This window comes from Barbus barbus, assembly GCF_936440315.1.
Source record: "Barbus barbus genome assembly, chromosome: 21".
Lineage (NCBI taxonomy): Eukaryota > Metazoa > Chordata > Actinopteri > Cypriniformes > Cyprinidae > Barbus > Barbus barbus.
This window is the reverse complement of record NC_136749.1, coordinates 10,241,020-10,262,327: the sequence shown is the minus strand read 5'-3', so window position 1 is coordinate 10,262,327 and position 21,308 is coordinate 10,241,020. Positions and strand designations below refer to the sequence as shown.

At 36.6% G+C, this 21,308-nt stretch overlaps 2 protein-coding genes across 6 annotated transcripts in view; one reads left to right on the top strand and one right to left on the bottom strand.

The window, feature by feature from the left end:
- Nucleotides 1-176: 176 nt before the first annotated feature.
- Nucleotides 177-20,686, bottom strand: LOC306886927 (zyxin-like). Of its 2 annotated transcripts, none has more exons than XM_079444302.1 (10): nucleotides 19,399-19,646; nucleotides 10,511-10,736; nucleotides 9,125-9,372; nucleotides 6,673-6,768; nucleotides 5,520-6,065; nucleotides 5,129-5,261; nucleotides 3,643-3,812; nucleotides 3,317-3,495; nucleotides 2,177-2,297; nucleotides 177-2,067 (listed from the first exon to the last, which is right to left on the bottom strand). In XM_079444302.1, exons 2-10 carry the CDS (start codon nucleotides 10,728-10,730, stop codon nucleotides 1,954-1,956), a joined length of 1,827 nt encoding a protein of 608 aa, XP_079300428.1. In that variant the 5' UTR covers nucleotides 10,731-10,736; nucleotides 19,399-19,646; the 3' UTR covers nucleotides 177-1,953. The 2 variants fall into 2 exon arrangements, with proteins under 2 accessions (XP_079300428.1, XP_079300429.1); XM_079444303.1 differs by lacking the exon at nucleotides 19,399-19,646 and adding an exon at nucleotides 20,422-20,686 and having other exon boundaries at nucleotides 183-2,067.
- Nucleotides 8,044-21,308, top strand: part of LOC306886928 (uncharacterized protein) — an 81,484-nt gene continuing 68,219 nt past the window's right edge. For 2 of the 4 annotated variants that reach the window (XM_079444306.1, XM_079444305.1), the window contains exons 1-3: nucleotides 8,044-8,324; nucleotides 18,494-18,529; nucleotides 18,757-18,822. The gene's annotated coding sequence lies outside the window, so the exon portion shown is untranslated. Of the gene's footprint in view, nucleotides 8,325-18,493; nucleotides 18,530-18,756; nucleotides 18,823-20,534; nucleotides 20,764-21,308 lie in introns of all 4 variants that reach the window. The other 2 variants (XR_013785650.1, XR_013785651.1) reach the window with 2 other exon arrangements.

Sequence of the window (21,308 nt, the reverse complement as noted above, 5' to 3'; positions counted from 1 at the left end):
GGTGTGAGAGCAGCAAAACCACAAAAGAGCACGTCACACATTGCGTGGGAAGGAACATGTCACATGACAAAAACAAATGTATTCAGACATTCAAAAATACACATTAAAGAAGAAAATGAAACCGACTGAGATGGGAAAATCCATTCAAGATACATCTCGACAGATCAAAAAGTGCTCAGTTTGTAAATTTGATACTTTTATTAGTTCAGAATACAGTACAAACATGGAAGGAAAACAATGATAGCAAAAATAACACGTTGACATACATTCAACCGTAAACATACACACATTCACATATTAAGAGAGGAATTTAGATGTTCAGTTTACAAAAAAAGAGACAAAGTACTGATAAATGGTAAATATATGGAGGCTAAACCATAAGTGTTCGAATGGTCAATAACGGCTTACTAAATTCAGCAGTATTGTGATACCAGCATGAAAATGAGGCAACCGTGCAACATGTATAAAAACACTGTAATAACAATAACAACAAATCATGCATAATTTGTTGGATTTGGTCAAGTAACTTTTTTTTTTTTTTTTTTTTATGATGACAGCCATCGTTTTATTCGATTACATCAAATACAAGAATTTCTTGGTTAGTCAAGAGACAATGCCAGGAAGGGAAACACATCGTACGTAAATACAGATGTAATCGCAAAATAATATCAGTGCTACCTTAAAGCCAAAATAAGTGGTGTTAGTGAGACAGTAGTTGCTATGAAAAACACAACAAAACACGAAACAAAAAACTAAAATGAACTAAAATGCCAAATGTTGGAAACCTGGAATTCTGCGCAGTAATCACAGGGAATGCTGACTGTTAAAAATTTAATATTTCAATTAGTTCAGAAACATGTTAGTTTGTCTACAGTAACTGTTGTTTTTAAACGAAAATGATCAAACAAACTGTACAGTTTGGTGATGTTGAATGAATTTTGCTATATATATTTATAACCAAAAGGCTCTAGTTAAGTATATTCTGAAGCTTTTGTGTAGATAATACGATCTCTAATCCAGATGTTTTTAAAACCCTTTAGCTACAACGTCAGACTTATTAACTATAACAATAGGCTCATGTGCTTTGCTTTGGAAATACTTTTTAATCGTCAAATCGACCTACAATTGTGCAATCACTAAATACCTCTGGCAATATGTGGAATGAAAACCAACTGAACTGATACTGGCTATGATAATCAATGCAAACTTACTTTACTGTATCATCACATAATTTGTTCGATACATTTTAGGACAAAAATGTGCTTTTTAAAATATTTGTTCATTTACTTATAAACGAAGCATGCATGACAAATACATAAATTGTGTTGTTCTTTCGTTTTCCCTGCCTTTGTTTTGGCTTATTTTACATTTGTCGTGACTACATTTCACACAGAGCCCTTCTCATCATCTACAAGTGCATGGATGGCTGTGGATATACATACGTTACAGCTCGCCTCAGAAGCTGTGGTACAATTTATGGATGTTCTGAGTTTATTTTTAAAGGCATGCTGAGAGTCGTACAGCTCGCTGAACTGAGATGGTAGTGCAGTACATTACCTCTGCACCGAGCCAGCCACTACAGTAAAAATTCAAGCCTAAAAATCACTTCTCTTACACTTTACATATCAATCTAGGGGTAAAAACTGTGTCGCATGTAACATTCAACAAGGAGGCACTAGCATTGTGCTCGCACACATCGATCCCTATCAGAAAAAAGCCAGGGCAAAAAGGGCAAGCTATTAACCGAGCTCTGAATAAGGCCATTCAGAAAAAGCAGCAGAGCTTTGTCGAGAAAAGGCAAAACTGTCATTGAGCAAACATGAGGAAAATGAGAATGTGAAACGGAAGAGAGAAGTACGACAGTCACAAACACATTCGGCAAATAAAATGTCAACGCTGAGTTCCAACGTATGCGTTTTAAATTTGGTTTAGGTTTGTGGCAAGTTCCACCAATCAATGTTTGGCCTGCTTGGCACGTTGGGTATGGCACTTCATGCACAGAATTCTGCCATCCAATGGATAGCAGCCATCAGCGTCTGCCTCTATGGAAAGGGATCGAGCACAATCCTGCAATGGAAGGGAGTCAATATTTTTTATTTGAAAATTGTAAACATGATTCTTCTAATTTGTGGCTGGAAAAAATAGGTAAAGATAACAAACAGAAGGGTCTTCGCACCTCACAGCGGTAACACTTCAGGTGAAAGTTCTTCTCTAATGCAACAACCCTGACTGTCTCTTCACTTCCAGCATCGGGAACAATCGGCTCATTGCAGCTCACGCAGAGAGGAGAGAAACGGCTGAGGGAGAAAACAAGGAGGAGAGAAGTTTTTAATATTTCATATGGGTGTTTATTCAACTTCAGGCACTTTTATGAGCCAAGTGTTTATTTCTTTCCTATTCTATTCCAAATTCTATTCTAAATTTTGTGCTCTATGAAAGTCACATTATTTATTTTTCTATTTTAAAATGACTTTAGTTTATAGATTTTATTTTACTCCTATCCTAGTCAAAATTTCAGTCTTAAAATATGATAAGCCATCATAAAAATTACATTAGAAAACATCATGGTATAAAGGGAAAATGAAAATGATTTCTAAATTTTATACAAATTACAAAAATGCCCAAATCGCATAATTTTCACCACACTAAACAGATTTGCTCCAAAAAAATTAATAAATAAATAATATATATATATATATATATATATATATATATATATATATATATATATATATATATATATATATATATATATATATATATATATATATATATATATATATAATTTTTGGCCATCATTTCCCATCTGAGCTGTAATTCAATTACACAAAAAGTATGGAAATAAAATACTATGTAATAATTATCCATCACAATAAACAACTTTGTGCCTAATAAAGTGCCCTCAACAGTAATGTCCTTTTATCAAAGCATGTCTGAAAAAATAAAATAAATGAGACGTGTGAAAAAAAAAAAAAAAAAAAGAATTTGTGAATTGAACAATTTTGTGCATCACTTCTAATCAAGCTGTAAGTCAATTACACGAAAAGATGAAAATACCCATTTAATTGTGTGTATTTAGAATACATCAAAAAAGACATTCCAAAAACATAAAAAGTCATTTCTACAACTAAATTAACCCCAAATTAAATTAATTTTCTAAGTTCCATTTTATAGGCACGATAGTTGAAGAAAACCCCATGTCAAATCTCACTGATATGTTCATAACTTTGATGACTGATTAAATGGGATAATTAGTTCAATTGCTCTAGTGTACGACTGAGAGCTGTGACTGGTCTGTGATTCGGTGACGGCTCACCGATGGTAATCTTTGACACAGTAGGGGTTGTTATTGTCATCGGTGATGAATGGAGCGCCCTCCAGGGTGCAGCCGCATGTAGTGCAGAGGAAACAGTGGGAATGGAAACACTGGCCCACTGCTTTCAGGACACGATCTGTGATCCGCTCCCCACAGCGGCAACACACAGACAGAGAATTCTAGAAACACACAGGAAACAAACAGTAAGAAAAACTATGCTACGCTTTAATGCACAAAATGGGTGAACAATGTCAGAAAACAAAATTATCATGTGGATAACACTGCATAACTTTGCTTTTCTGAATATGTCATTTCACATGTCTCACCATGTAGCAGTCCTCACACTGAGGTGTTCCGTCACGGTCGTAGAACTGCATGCCCTGTAGGGGGCGCCGGCAGGTCACGCAGCAGAAACAATGGGCGTGGAAGAGTTTATCCATCGCTCTTACTGCTGGCTGAGCTCTAGACAGAGCCTCTCCACATTTACCACACACCTCTGAAAGGAAAAATGTTCATATTAGAGATTGGGGATAACGAGCGATTTATTAGAAAGATTAATTATGGAGCAGTAAACACAGATTAGTTTTGGGAGTGACAACTAGGTGACTGGAGAGCTCACTGTTGTGTTTTAACAACTTGTGCACACTAATTGACCCAAATTGACCCGCCTTAAAAACATTCTTGACCAATCCTACCTTAGCACTGTTGCGATTCACCATATAGAGAGCAAAAGTTGCTTTACGGAAGTAAAAAATCCCATTAGTTTTCTCCAGAGAGGAACTGATTTTTAACCATTTATAAATAGACCAACTGTGAGCTTGTTAACAAACGGTGTTTGCTTTTGTTAAAGCCCTCAGTCTGCATCATTTCAACTTAGTTTTTAAATAGTCTTGTTTAACAGTGGTGAAAAATGTCATTATGTATGATTTTGCAAAAACAAAATCTCCACCAATCAGAGAATCACAAGCAAATCCCACAAAAAAAAAGTAATGTTTTTGTCCATACATTGAAAATCAGTGACTCAAAACAACATTGGACCAGACTGAAAAAAAGGACATTTTCAGAATATATTTCATGTTCCACATACAGTAAAATACGGTCATATAGGTTTGAAAATATAGGTATGACCAGATGAGTCCTTTGCACAATCTGACTCTGCTGGGGGCGGGGCTTAGAAAAGCTTCATAACAACAAACTGGGCAATAAAGAACTAAATCAATCTATAAACAAGAATACACCAGGCTTTAAAATAAACCCACAAACACTGAACATAAAAACAGCAATCAAACTGCTCATTTCAGCTGTATGTGAAAGTAGGCTGATCAAATCAAAAACTGATCAAAAAGTATTTTTAGCTTTCACCTGCACACACACATCTAAGCTACTAAGTAAAACAAACCCTCGATACTGACAAAGACAGAGTGAGATCATTACAACACTCATCCAGAAAGATCCAGACACGGGAGAGGTGAAGCGCTGTGCTGTTTAGACACTGATAATAGAGTAATAAACTGAGATAGAGAAGCTATATCAAGCTGAACACCTACATAGACTGATAACGTGAGAGGAAGACGAAGAAAGAGCAAGAGACGTCTGGCACCATCGCACAGTCAGTGTTTATCACAGCTTGTCTGCTGCGCATTAAACAAGAGCCATATGGAAGTCTATGAATGAGGCTTAAATTAACATCAAACATAGGAAATGACTGAAATTAGAATGAATAAAAGATGAATTAAATCTTAAGGGTGTGGGTGTGTGCACAAGGTGGAGCTGAGTTTGTGTGTAGGAGGAGAGCTGATAGTGTTTGTGTACCTGTAGCTGGAGAGATGATCACAGGAGGATGTTTGTCCATGTCTTTGATAAAGTCCTTAGTCATTTTCTCCAGCTCTTCTACTTCCCTCATAGTGAGAGGAGCTCCACCAGGACCTGAACCTGAACCAGACACCTGAAATACAACAGCATCAGAAATAACTCCATTCAAACCATGCTTTATATCTTATGTCTTTTAGGCATCTTAAAAAACATATTTTATGTTCACCAAGTCTGTGTTTTCTTGAGCCATAAATCTAGTCTTTTACCACCTTGAGAATACTGGTACTTTCTTCAGGAAATATCTTTATTTTCCACAGTTCTTTTGACTTCGTTACCTTACCTTATCTTTATTTATATAACTGCATCACATAACAATCTGAAGCACACCCACCTTTGGTGGAACAGTGTTTCCTGCTGGTCTGTTGAATGATGAGATGGGTGATGTCTTGGGTGCAGTAGGAGAAGGTGGAGCAAAGCTTTGCTGACTGCCAATGGGAGATTTTTCAGAGTGACTGAATGTAGGTGCAGGGGCGGGAATATTCGCTGGTGGAGGAACAGGGGCAGGAGGGGCGGCAGGTGGAGGTGGTGGGTAAGAGCTTTGGGCGGGGGTTTTAACAGCGTGGTTAAACCCTCTTGCTCCTCCTGTAGGTGCAGGACTAACTGTTTTGGATCCAAAATTTGAATTCAGCTGACTGGGAGGGAAGTTGGTCTTTGGAGCCACAGCTGGGCCTTTAGGAAATGACTGTGCAGGTGCGGGGGCAGATGTTGCGTACTGATTGGCCGGTCGTGTTCGGGCACGTAGCTCCTCAGCCCAAGGGGCGGGGGGAGGACGATCCTGCAGCTCAGGAGGGGGCAGAAAGGAAAGGGCAGGCTTAGGAGCGGTCGGTGGTGGTCCTGCTGGCTTTGGTGCTGGTGCTGATGTAAACTTGCTGGGCAACTGAGCAAACAAAAATAGATATACGTCACACATCTGATGGGGAAAAAGGAACTTCAGTCTTAAAGTTTTACAAAATCTCTAAATTGTGGCGCCAGAATGTTGCAAGATTAAGGTTGTGAAAAATAATTGTTCCTCCATTATCCATTTATGGTCATGGAAAAATTCAAGCAAAATGTTCATTTCTTAATGCTGCAATATTTATTTGATATACTTTGGCTTTATATTGGTCATCGGCCACTTTGCTCTCTAAAATATTGATATCAGCCATCAAAAATTCCAAGTCTGTTGACCCCTACCAAAAATTAATACGATTAAAAGTTTATACTCATAATATTTACTCACCCTATGCTAGAGAGTCATTTCTTTTACTGTGTAGTTTTTATATTTCGTCACTGTATGCTTTGATTGTATGTGAAAGAGCAGCATTAACATTCTACTAAATATCTCTTTTTATGTTCTACTAAAGAAAAAGAAGCCATACAGGTTTGAAGTGATATGAATTGTAATTTTGGGGTAAACCATTCCATTAAGGTAAAAAAATTTAACAAAAATAGCTGAGCCCTGAAGGTCAAATTACAACATCAGACGTCCAAGGCTTTGTAGTTACCTTTGGATTGAAAGGTCTGCTCGTTTCCATTTCTGATAACATTTCGGTCAGAGAGCCCAACTGTCTGTCAAAACTGGTCTGTTTCTCAAACACCCTCTATGGAGAACAAAACAAGAGACAATGTAGGAGAGAATTTGAGAGACAAGATGAGTGTGGGGTGTAGGAGAGGTCAGAGAGGATGTGGTTTAGGAGAGGAGGATGACAAGAAAGGGTGAATCAGCCATGGAACCAGACGAGAAGAGTATATAAAATGAGGCAATAAAAGGGTGGGATATAGTACAAAGCAATAAAACAGGAATACGTGAAACAGAATATGACAAAGTCAGAGCTAAAAAAAACTAAAACTGAAGAACAGATAAGGATGCCTTTTGAAAAGTGTTCCTAGATTATAATTAAAGTCATTTGATCAAATTATATGTGAAAATAAAAGGGCAGAAATTGAAAGGGATGAAATTGAGCTGAGGAAGACAAATACAAATTACAGTCTTGCTCTGAGAAAACCAAAGCACTGTACAATCACCACACAATGTTCAAAGAAGAAATATGCACTTTCCATGACAAATAACTGCATTGCTTGACTGTGGAAATGAATGGGCCATCACAAGTCTTAAAATTTCAGGCACTATGGTCAGCTACTCGAACAGCAATCGACATCTTTGGTCATTCATAGCAACTAAATTCATCAAGATATCAACTTCAAACCATCCCCTATCCATAATATTGCTTTCTCCAGTAAAAAAGTTGTTTTGTCTGCATCAGAAGAGAAATATGCACAAGCACCGTTTACAGTTTACAAGCAGTTTACCGTTTACAAGCTAAAACAGTCCAAAACCGTTCTAAACAAGTATGTTGGTGGATTTTGACGTGAGAGGACAACGGGGGATGGACTTTTTCATTGAAGTAAGCTTTATTATGAATTATATTAACAGCTTAAAATTAAAACCACATTTTTTTTTCTAATAAGCATGCAGTTTTTTACTTCACAATCCATTAACTGATCAACTTCAGTCGTGTGGATTACTTATGGATTATTGTGATGTTTTATTCAGTTGTCTCTCATTTTGCCAGCACCCATTCGCTTGCACTGGTGAGCAAGTAATGTAATGCTGAATCTGTAAAAATCTGTTCTGATGAAGAAACAAACAGGTAAACTAGAAATTAACCAGTCATTTAAGCAACCAGTCAGCAAGCTTTGTGCATCTGTAAAATCGTACGGAAAGAAAATGTTTCACAAAAATGTTTATGCAGTGGAGTTTTACTGTTCTTTTAGTAGCTACAGCAGGTCTGTTTGATTGATCAAGGCCCTGTGAGAGTGATGATGTAGCCCAATTTCATCGCACTCACCACAACAACACATCCATAAATAGAGCCAGGGCTTATATGGACATGTCAGCAGGCAGCATGCATAACTGCGTCTCACAGGATAGCAGAGTTTACTGCAGCAAACTGCTCAATTCAACCTTCCTTTCTACTTCATTTACACAAAGAGAGTCATTAGAATTACATAAGACTGTAAAACGCACTAGTTTGAGTGAGAATTAGTGATGCACCAAAATTTTGGTAAACAAAATGGTTTTGGGTGGCCGAAATCTTTGGCTAAAACATGACCTTTAATTATTGCTTCTCCAATGGGCATCCTTTGGCTACATCAGGTAGGAGCTGGGTTCACAATATTGATTTCTCTGCTTTGTGCTTTGTTCATTTTGATTTGAAACGGTCTCATTTTATGACAAAATTCAAACAATAAATTCATTAATTTTGGTGCTCTTTATTGTGGCGTGACGGATGAAGCTGCCTCAGTTCAAATTAAATGGCAACACATCTTTTCTACAAGTTATAGCACCAAATTAATATCAGAAGGTATGTTGAAAGAAACATTACAACTTATTGAAATGTATCATGTCTTACATAATAGCTCAATCAGTGTTTCAACAATGGAAAAATGTCAATAAAACAGCTTGTAAACAATGTGTCACATTACGTTATATTTCATAAAAACCAAGGTCAATAATTCGTTAGTTAGCTAGAAAAAGAGGAGAATTTAGCCAAATACTGCACTACGTTACATATTAATTAAATTTTTATTTAACCTGTTAATGATGTATTTATTATTTATGGTATAAATCGGTCATGGAAGAATTGCAAAAAAATTGTCAAAAAGTTGCTATAAAAACGACTAATATGAAATTTAAATGTTTGTATACAATTTTTTATTTGAATGTTGATTAAAAAAATTAATCACATTTAAAAAAAATCATTTTGTTGCAATCACTAGTCAGAATGGAGTTATCTAGGTATTAAAAGTGAAAAACTTGTAGTCAGTATAGTCCAAAAGCATTTTAATCAAAGGAAAAGTAAGAAATTCATAAAAGCTGAAAACAACATAAGGGCAAGAAAAGACTTGTAAAGATTAAAATCAAGTTGAAATGAAATCAAGTATTTGGAAACCTACCTGAGAGCTGACACCAGCACCGGTCTCAGGGAGAGGAGGAGGTGGTGGTGGGGGTGGGGGGAAGGAGGCAGAAGGTGCAGAGGTTAATTCCTCGGGAGGTGCAGGGAGGTTCAGGTCTTCTGCAACAGGGGGCGGGGCTGGGAATGCAGGAGGAAGGACATCAGATGCAGGGGGTGTGATTTGGCATTCTGGAGGAGGGGCTGGAAGCTCTGCATCATCCAGTGGAGGAGGAGGAGGGGGCGGGAAGTCTAATGAACGAAGGCAGTGAATTTCATTACACTCACAATAACAAAACAATCCCTTTCTGCATTGTTCATTCAACTCTACACAAAGCATGATAGCATAGCTTATCTACATACTGCATGTACATTAGCGTACATTGTTGCTTCTTTCACATACGAAAAACAACAATTCAGATCATCAGGGCTGGTATTTGAGAGACAACACAGATAATGAATATACCGGACACGAGACAGAAAAATGCTATTTTAATCCTTCAAGTCATAGTTGGTTGTTTATACGCTTTGAACACTTGGCTCAAAAGTGAATATTTTAACAGTCATGTCTGAAAATGCACTCTGTTGCCAAGCGCACATGTTGTAATTCTGGTGAGGAGAGAATTACTAGTACAATTGTGCAATTTGTTGCAAGTACAATTGTGCAATTTGTTGCAGTAACTGCAAAGATAAACAAAGCTTATTTCTGAAAAACAAATAGGGTTAGCTTTCTTAAAAGCACCTCACATTCAATGTATAATAAAGGATCAACAACCTATTATTGATACCATAATGAAGGGAAAAAAATACATTAGAAAAATTAAATAGTGTAATCTTTTATTATTATTTCTTTAGGTACATTTAATTTTTAATTAAATGAAAATATTTTAACATGATTGCATCAAAGCCTATTAATATTTTAAACCAATGTCATGTGGTGCAACAATCATGCATGAAAAACATTAAACAGGAAATTATATCAGAGAGATATAACTGCAGATACTCATGAGATAAGATCAATAAGTTTCTTAAAATATCAGATAATTTAACCTTTTTTATAAGGCGGCAAGGCTAGTTCAGTTAGTAGAATTACATGTGGTGCAACTCCCTGAAATCTTGAAATATTTATTAATTAATACATGATATTGCTGGGAATTTCTTTTTCTTTTTTTACTTTTTTTTAAATGAATAATCGAGTAAACTCACATGTACTTAAGGTGTGAGAAAAATATATTATTATCTTTTATTTGATGGTTACACTACAAGAAAAGGATAAAACCTTTTTTGAAAATGTTACAAAAGTTTTTTTTTTTTTTTTTTTATACAAAGAGCACATTTATGAAAAATTTGGCACGTATGATATTTTTAAAAGACTTTTTTTAGATCTTACCCTCACAAAGAGTTGAAGGGGGTGGGGGCATCTCTCCAACTCGTCCAATAACACCAGTGCTTATAAATGATGAGGGCTGTGATGGGGCCATCTGTCCTTTGGGGCGTGGCGGAGCAACAGACGCAAACTTTTTGGGTTGGTTGTAGAAAGAAGGAGCGGTCATTTTGAGGGAGACCGAGGAAGTGACCACAATAGGCTTGCCAGTGCTAGAGTCAGCCATCTTGATCTGAAAATGACAACAATATGTAGTCGATAAAGGCCCGGTTTCACAGACAGGGCTTAGACTAAACCAGGATTAGGCCATAGTTCAATTAGGACATTTCAGTAATATTTATAAACATGCTTAGAAAAAAAACATTACTGGGGTGCATCTTGAGACAAAACAAAGGCACTGATATATTTTATGATCAGTCGGTGCAAGTTTATTTCAGCAGAAACAGCTCAGACTTACAGTTTAGTCTAGGACTAGGCTTAAGCCATGTCTGTGAAACCGGGGGAAAGTGTTACATTTCAGATGACTTTTTCAGCACAGTTAATGTCCAAAATTTTGCAAAGCAAACAAAAAAAAACAAAACACCAGGATGGATCTTGGTTGCATAGTTTGGCTTTACAGCACATGGAAAATCTTTTCGTAAATGGTCTGTAGCTCTGGTGCCTGAAACAGTTTTGCTCCTGCGGAATTGGTTCTCAAGAGAGCCGCCCACCTGTATGTAGGTTAGTCATCCATCTGGGTTCAATTTGAACATGTTCCTTTGAAACACCCTGAACATGAGTGGGAAATTCCTTTCATGAACGAATGGCTGGTATATATATATGCATCAGATGATGCTGAAGATGTGGTGAGCATCTGACTTCACAGTAATTGCAGGGAAGTAAATACATTATGGTAAACAATGCTGTTCCCCGATTAGTCATAACTAAAGTTCCTTTTTTAAGCTTAAACTAACATGAACAAGTTACAAACAGTTCAAAGTCCAACAAGAAGGAAACCCATCTGAAAACGTTCTGTGCACTCAAACACTTTGCATAACTTGGGTGAGGTTTAACAAGGAAATCCCGCACCAAAATTCTGGAAAAATGATTTTCATGAACTAGATGCCAAGCGTTCCACTTCTCATTTTGTGAATCTCAGGTACTGTTATGTTGTCTATATTTATGTTCACTTTCATTTCCGCACTGTTTAACTTGGTTTCATATCCAGAGAGAAAAGTCTCATTCTCAGAATTCGGCTCTCAACAATTCATTTCTTGAAGGGTTCACAACACTTTTTTTATTAATATTTTGTGTCCTCTAATGTCCATTTATAGGCCTAATCTTATTAAAATATGAGTGGTTTAGACTTTATCAGTGTTTTCACCATTTATCTAAGCAGTGTAATCCTGCTTGCTCCTGCGTCTTTAAGAAATGCCCTCTTCATATGTTAAATGAGCAATACAGTTTTAACCGCCCATACTTCAACAACAGTCTCTCTGCAAAACCTGTTCATGCTCAGACCGAAATGAACATGGGCTTTGTTAAAATAAACCTTGTCCACTTATTCATACTATTAGGATGCATCAGAAGGACATGCAGAGTTGTAGGTGCTACACACAACCAGTAACAGCACAAACTTTCATTAATTCCTCTAGTGTTTAAGTAGTGGATACTGAAAAAGTAACAATACCAGCCTTTCTGCTGATAGACGCTGCTTTTAAATGCATATTTTTATGAGCATTCAGTATGTTTCCATCCACCTATTTTTATGCTCATTTTGGGATATCACATAACAAAATGCTAGATGGAAATACAAAGATTTTTGAAATTCTAAAAATGCGCATAAAAAACTAATTAGGATAAATTTCTTATCCGGTAAGAAAACATGCACATAAACTACGATGGAAACACTTTAACAGAATAAATTGGGACAGCATTAAACTGGACCAACCGACAGACCAATCTCATTTCACAACATCCGAAATGCTAGTTGTGTCATTCTAAAATACTTGAGCAAAGTACTTCGTTATAATTAACTCCCAGAACTGTGTTCTTAAACAGAAGGTTAGTAATTTATTATTGTATACAAAAAAAAAAAAAAAAATTATACAGTGCCTTCTCCTACTGCAGCAAATTAAAAAATGCGGTGCTTTATTCGCAAATGTTTTATTCGACATTCCAATTTTGTGCATAAGTTTAATTCGCAACCTTGGATGGAAACATAGCTATTGAAAAGCTTCAGAGGATTCTATTTGCAAAGCTGTTTTTGCAGCCAAACACAGACATGTCTGTTGATTATGTGAACACAATGGCCTGCTAGAGGATTTTGTGTTAGTCAGAATCCGCTTCAAAACTTAGTTCTAGATCAGCTATATTAGCTTATAGAGTTCTGCATGCTCACGAATCATTTCTTTATTACTGACAAAGTATAAACATGATATAAATAAGACATTCTTTGTGTAGTGTATTCCAGCCTTTAGTTTCATAAGATGCTCTTATGGGAATTACACGTTTTGAGCTTTGAGAGTTATGTTTCAAAGTACAAGACGTCCTTTTATGTCAAAAGATAAAGGACAAATATTATATGTCATGATAGCACCCTTTAAAATGAAGTACAGGACACAGATGGTCAAAAACAGTAGAATGTCCTCTTGTTGGTGGATATAATTTCTGTTTTGATTGTGTGTGCACACAAGCAAGCTCTCCAAACCGAGGTTATCGGGGCTGAAGTCATACCATGACTTTCCCATTATGAGGCCTCGGGGTACAGTCAACTGAGCTTCAACTAGAAACAGTTAAAGTGCTTGAGACATGTGGATGTGATATACCGCAGAAGTGCTCTCATGGCGTGAGCTATGTGCAAATATTTACCCCAAGCATGTTCGCCATTAAAAACGACGGCATTACCTCATACCCCTTTTCCTCCTCCTGCTGCTGCCACTGAGCCAAGTCTCATTTGACCCTATAACTAAGTCATTACTTTTTTTCCCCTCTATAGTTCTACAGAGCTATAATACAGCCAGTGAACCATATCAAGACTCATGCTTTGAAAGTATGAATTACGGATGATGGCAAACACTTTAAAGACATCAGTTGCAGCCTGTCCTGTCCTTGTCAATTATCTCTGTACTTCAACCCACTGTTGCCTTCTGAGGCAGATGACGTGTACAAGGATTTCATGACTAAAGAACATCTTTTGTTTCTAGTTTTACTAATTGGAGTCACATTTTTGTTATTTAATCCTGATTGCCATGTTATGACCTGCCAAATCATATTATTCTAGGTCAGGTAGGAAAGAAACATGCACTGCATGGCAGTCTACTCTCATTCTCATCGTTTCAGCTCAGCATCTGAAAAAGAACTGACACCTTCTCATCTGAAATGTGCCCTGTAGTACATGTGCAAGAAGAAAGGAGTCAAATATTCAAATGAACTCATCCAGAAATTGAAAATGTTCGGTAAAAATGAGAACTAGTTTTCAAATGCCTTGGGTTGATGATCCTCATACAGTATATACGAGTCTGTACACTGTATAAACAGAAAATTATTAAACATGTCTTAAAGACATTGTGTTTCTAAAATTATGTCAATTAAATTATAATCATAAATATATTATTTATTTGTTTTACATCCTGCTTTGAATAAATGAAAAAAAATTTAATAGGCATGAAATTGTTAAACATTAACAAATTTAATTTATTACTACTACTACTACTACTAAATATAAAAATTACTTTAAAACTAGAGCTGTCAAATTGATTAAATCACAACCAAAATAAAAGTTTGTTTTTACATAATATACGTGCGTGTACTGTGTATATTTGGATGTATATATAAATATATATATACACACATAGATGTATTTAAAGCGATTTCAAGTTTTCTTTTGTCACTAGTGTGTTACAAGCTGTTTGTGCATATATATAAGATCCATAAAGTCGCAAAGATTAAAGTCTCAAACCCAAAGATATATTCTTATACACAGTACACACATTTTAGGTAAACAAACTTTTATTTTGAATGCGATTAATCAAGATTAATCAATTTGACAGCACTTTAAAACAACAAAATAATTATTTTGCATTTTTTCCATTGTAAAACTGTAAAAAATTAAAATAATCAATTTAACATAACTGTAAAATTAAAATACTACATCTATGGCGTTCTGAATTTCTTTATACTGAAACGTTACTGCATGTTATGTTCCGAAATGCATGTTAAAGGTCCTAAACTCAGATCATATGCAGTTTGTGGAGCAACATTTACAGCAACAGTGCCGTATATTTTGATTTCGATTAATCGTGCAGACCTTGTTTGGACTGTAAATACGGATTCAAAGCCACTGTAAATTAGCTGATACATAACTGTGATCATACATCAACTGAATTGTACATTACTAAGCCATGCTGCACTATAGCAACCATAAACAACTCTTCAAACTCCACGTTGTGCCAAACAAACACCAATTAACTGCAAGTTCCTCCTCACCTTGACTTGTTTGGGCCACGTCCAACTCAATTTGTCACATGTGTAAGCAGTTCAGTCCACTGACAGCCATACAAATCTACACTGGCAAATTATTTTTATCAAGGGAAGCAATTGTGAATCATTAAGCAATTTAGTCCCACACAAAACCACAACCACAAACTCCAGCCGATTTCATGTTCTGGCCCGAGAAGAAGAGCTCCAGTTGACACAAATATTCCCAAAATGTCTGAGAAGATCCCTTCTGCCCTACCTTCATGACTGATTTAAGCCACTCTTGTAACAGTTAAAGATGCTTTGATGTGGTTCACCAAACCATCTCCAAATCTGAGAAGCTCTTAATGGATTCTGCATAACCATAAGTGGAAGCACAATTTAAGGCCAAAAAAAGAGAGGTTTAAGACTATTTTTAGTCCTCAGGTCTGAGTGTGCAGTGAGAGTCAGTCATGTAAAGTGCAAATTCTTCACCTTTCTCCTCTGGTTCAGATGTGGAGTTTAATAATGCAGAAGCGCATGCTCTGATGAAATATTCACACAGGAAACAAAACAAGCCATAAATCCAAAATATTACATATTCTTATAATGGCCTCCATCTCCAGATCAATACAAGCTTGCGGGTACTTACAATGAACTTGAAAAAAATGTTCCAGTGAGCCGTTTCCAGTAAGCGATCCTCCGCAGAGCACACGTGACAGTGGTGCTCAAAACAAACAGCAATGACTTACTCTTGTGAGTGTCCCCTGCCGCAAAATGGAAAGGATGACCACATCCTTAATTCTGAGTTCCCTTTAGCTAAGCGCACCATAGAGAACAGGATACCCACAAGTTGGCCACATCTCCTGTTAGTTTTGGCGCTGCTACAACAACCCATCCATCGTTCCTTGACAACCAACATGAGTTAGGAGAATCATTAATTCTGGTCAGCGGTTACCTTTCGTTCAAATTAGGGATGGTCGAAACGCCAAACATTTTTACTACAATATACAGCAAAAATCATTTTCCACATCGTTGTTCATTAAATTCTCAAAGAATAACATTTAATTTTCATTCCATATAAAACTACAGTGTTAACATGCAATATTTATATTTCCATACATATTTAGTAAAAATAATTATAAAAGTATATAAAATGCTATTAAAGTGATAAGCTCATCTTCAGAATACAAATTAAGATTTTTTGGATGAAATCCAAGAGCTCAAAAATATCTTAATTTGTGTTCTGAAGATGAACAAAGGTCTTACGGGTTTGGAACGACACGAGGGCGAGTAATTAATGACAGAATTTTCATTTTTGGGTCAACTAACCAATCTCTGAATAAACTATACAAGGTATACAAGTTCTAATTATAGTTATCTATATAGTTAGAGTGTTTGGTCTGAACGGGCCTTAATGATGTTTTTAAAGAAACTAAATGGTCAAATAAAAAGCACATCCCAATATCCATGATGTTGCTTTATTTTATTTCACCTAAAAACCACTGTGAATATATTGTGAATACTCAGTAAGCTCTAGAGCAACGCAGGATGTTCTCTGCTTGTCGAGGTCACCAGCTGCCAGTTTTGGCTAATGTGTTTGCTCTCCATGGGTACAGTAATGGTTTGGCTACACTGCTAGACTCTCTGATAATGTGAAGACAATACATTAGTGAGAGGAGATCCATCACATAAAAAAACAACAGTCTAACTGTAACGCAATGCAGTTCACTACCCAGGGAAAACACACTGTGACTTTCATTACCCACTATGGAGTTCCAGTAAAGGATTAGGATTTGATCGAACTAGCACAGTCTCAGTGTGTGTGTGTGCCACGGAAAGAGAAACAGCTGCAATATAAAGATTCCAGTGGCCTTACGCATGTGTCTACATTTAATCACTTGATCAGAATGACTATGTGATATAGGGAGACTATGTGATATAGGGAGCTCTTTTTTAGGGAGAAGAGACGACGCAGCTGATCTGGCTCCATGAGGCCTCCTTATGCAGCCTTGATGGATACTGTGGCCTGTAAACGTTACCCTCAGAGGGAAACTCGGAAACTAGTGGATCAGTGCATGAGACATGCAAATTCTTCAACATTCTGTTCACCACACTGGAGACATAAGAAATAAATAACGAGACATGTTGAAATTGCAGTGAGTAATGTTCTACTGTGAATGCCGGTGGCCAGAAAGCTCTTCATGAGTCGCTTTGGATAAAACCGTCAGCTAAATGCACAGATGTAAATAAGAACACATCAACCGTAGACCAAAACAAATGTGTCATCGTTCCTCTCTGGCTGGGAACTGACAGTACTTTCCTGCATTGCAGTTTTCTGGTTTCCTCTACAGATGATTTCATCTCTTCTCCATCAAGTTGCAGAGTATCTGCAACTAACACAGTATGTAGATAAGAGTTCACAGCTATATTAAGACTGTTGTGCGTTTGAATAGTGCGCTGATCCCGATCAGTTATAGTTTTTGAAGAGAATCAGCTCTTTACACTTTATACAGGAAGATGACAAACAGTGAGCTGTTAACTTACCACACTGTATGACACTACAACTTACAGTCTGTTTCGAAAGATAATGTCAGCTATGACATACTGAACATGAACAATCACTCCTATGACAATGCTCATCTACAGTGACTAATATTACACTAATTTCCTTTCCTCAATCCAGTTCAAACATGCACAAACACACTCGGTTGGAATTTGGTACAGTGACAACTCCAGAAACAGCGGGATTGTATTGTTTGGGTGACTGTGGTGAAAAGTGTACGGCACACCCATGATCTGTCTGGGTTATGCTTGGCTCGCATAATGATGTCATGGGGGGGGGGGGGGAGGGGAGGGTGTGCATAATGGGGTCATTAAGTGGGTCATTACGTCATAAAGTGTGTCAGTAGAATACCATGCCTGTTTCCTGTGGGACATAAAATGTATTCTTGACATGGAAATATTTTATTCCGTGTTGTTTAAAAAGCCACAAGAAATAACTTGCTTGGTACTCAAAAAAAAAAAAAAAAAAAACTTAAATGAAACCAATAAAAAAAAGTGCATGAAGTAATAGTTAATACTCAAGGTCCTGTCACATTGTTCAGTAAAAAAGGGCAAAATCCAGTAATTTTAATAAGAATTAACAAGATTGGAAATTTTGTGGGAGGGCGAAAGATATCCCCACGCAGAGTTCGCAACGGGGCACAAGGTGGTTATTCACCACGCTGACCAACAGAAAGCTGCTTGTTTTGATATCTCTGTTAGCTGTGCTTCATCCAAATCCACAGACATACTTGTTAAGAACGGTTTTCACTTGAAAACAGTGCTTGATCGATGCATATTTCTCTCAATTTTTTTTAAATTATGGATAAAGGACTTGTATTTTAACTGGAAGCAACGGTTTGAAGTTAAAACAGTGTTAATTATCAATTTGTCAAATGTGGATTATTGTGATGTTTTATCAGCTCTCATTCTGACGGCACCCATTCACTACAGATGATCCATTGGTGAGCAAGTGATGTAATGCTACATTTCTCCAAATCTGTACAGATAAAGAAACAAACTCATCCACATCTTGACCTAAGGGTGAGTACATTTTCATTCCTTTGTCATGGTGTGCCTGTATTGGCAGCTGCTCATCCAATCAGAATTCAATCCATCTGTTTTCCAATGAAAATTAACAGTGTGGCTGCACTACTTATTATTACAAACAAACTGTTGCACTGAATATTGATATTTTATGGAGCAAATGTTTGCAAAAAAAAAAAAAAAAAAAAATGGAGGCACTATGTTATTATAATCTGTGCTCACAGATCTTTCATTCAGCACATATTCTTATTGAACTGGAAAACCCTAAATCACACTGGCGTCGCCCAAAGGTAAGTAAACCCCTTTGTCATCTTTAGGCACTCCACCCTGACAAATCCTGCGTTCATTCATTACACCATTCTCGCCTCCTGAATTAACGCAACATGTAATTGCGATCTTCAGACGCGGAAAACTTTGTCTAACGTTAGCTGTTCCTGATGTTTGCAAGCTGCTTTCACCTTATATGGATATCTGACTTGAAACCCAGGAACAAGAGAGATAAAGCTACCATTGAATATAACAAATTATGCAGATAGTCCCACTTGACTAACTCTGAATCTTTAGGTGGACGCATTTATGAATATGATTGCATTTAGGCTAGTTAACATATGCATGCGCCCCACCCCTCATTCATGATTATATCACAAAACATTTCTCACTGATGACAGAATAGTTTACAAAGCGACTATGAGAGTTAAAAACCACACAAACAACATATATCATGTCAATCATATTTCACTACAACTATGTATTGCTACAAACCACTGTGAATGCATTTAAGTTTTGATGCAAATACAGATTGCAGTCATCTGTGTCATTATACCTTAGGCTACACATGATAGAAAAGGTGACATAAAGGCACTTACAGCTCGTTTTCCTCTGAGAAGGTGCAGTTATGCCAAAAACAGCACAGGTTATCTAATGCAGACACCGCGTCTATTTTCAATCCCTACAGATTTATGGATAAATATCCCCGCTTTATGCGTATCTTTTCTAAATTTGTATCGCGTTAGGCATTATTCTGTTAATTTTCTAAGAAGCTCTCGTGGCGATGATCATCAGCAAATCTGATCCACCCACATGAACTTTTTCCTAATGTACCGACTCTTGACACACTTCCGGTTCACGCTTCCGCATTCTCCTGACCATATCTGCACACTTTTTCTTCAGCTTTTAAAGATTTAGGCGTTTTAATCACTTTTTTTTTGCCTTCTTTAATACACAGTTTGTGAACAACCTTAAATAGTCAGATGTGACAAATTAATTTTGGGGGAAATATTACATGTACTGTATCTTCTCATAAAAAATAGCATACCTAATAGAAAAAAATAACAAAAGTACATTTTACAAGCAAAGTATTTCACAAAAAAAAAAAATATATATATATATAGATATAATGTTTAAAATCATAAAAACGTTTTTTATCCTTAAAATATTTTAAATTCTAAATCATTTTGATATATAATTTTTAATATATTTTCAGAATATTTATGGACACTTTTTGGTTGTCAGACTTGGAATGTGCATTTCTACATTCCCAAATTTAAAAAAAAAGAAAAAAAATTACCTAGGACTAGCTGTATAAAAGTAATATATGTGGTTCATTGGTTACATATAATATACATATATAACATTTGAAAAAAAAATTTGCAGTAGATCCAGGTTTTGTGGCATTTAGAAATTTTGGAAATTAGATTAAATCCATAAAATATCTGACAAAAAAATCCTTAAACTCTCTTAAATTACTTGGAATACTATCGATTAAAATTTAATTATGTTTAATTGCATATATAATTAGCTTTTTTTATTCATTAGTTTTTTATCCAGTTCATTGGTTACCTTAGCTGTTCAAACAATCTACAGCAGTACTGAAAACATCTTTGACTTACCTGTTAGCCTGTCTCCTTCGCCTTCTCTTCTTGTATCTCTCTCTGTAGGTCTGTAAAAGTGTGTGATTTCGAAGAGAACTTTTTTCTGCAGTCTCTACTCCTGTTTCTTTCAGATGCACAGCTGTTGGACCATCCCCCTACATGTCTCTTAAAGGAATGACACCATGCCTCCGTCTAAACAAGTTCTCTCTCGTTTGTCTTTCGAACAGGTCATGCTTATTACAAACCAAACACCTCTTTCTCTCTCTCTCTCTCCCTCAGTCTCACCCCCTTTGGATTCTTTAAACATTCTTCATTCTATGACATCAACCCTGCCTGCCTTTCCTTGTAAGGGCAGAGTGGGTGAGTAAGTGATTGAGAAAGAAAGCCAAAGAGAGGGCGGGAAAGAGGGAAAGATAAAGGAGGTTGGGGGGTTTATTAGATACAGACACATGGAATGGTTGGCAAGACGCAGAAGGAAAGAGACGAGAACACGCAGTGCTCAGTGTGACGATCAAACTGACACAAAACCTGGAGTCTCGCTCAAAAACAACACTTCTAAAGTCAAGTTAGTTGTAATAGTCGTGGTCAACCTCTATTTTGCTGCACACACTATTTTCCACAGCCGATTCCACTTTAATTCAAAGCAAACAGGGTCACCCGAAAGGCATTAAAGGGACAGTTCAAATAAAATCATGAATGTTCAATCATTATTTATATAACCTAATGACAGTCCAAGCCGATATGACTGACTTTCCTACATACAACACAAAAAAGAAGTTTAGCACAATGTATGAGCAACTCTATTCCATTAAATGAAAGTGAATGAGGACCTAGCTCCAAAAGATACTAAAAGTTTTCATGCATGATTCGATCACACTTTATATTAGGTGGCCTTAAAGGGTTAG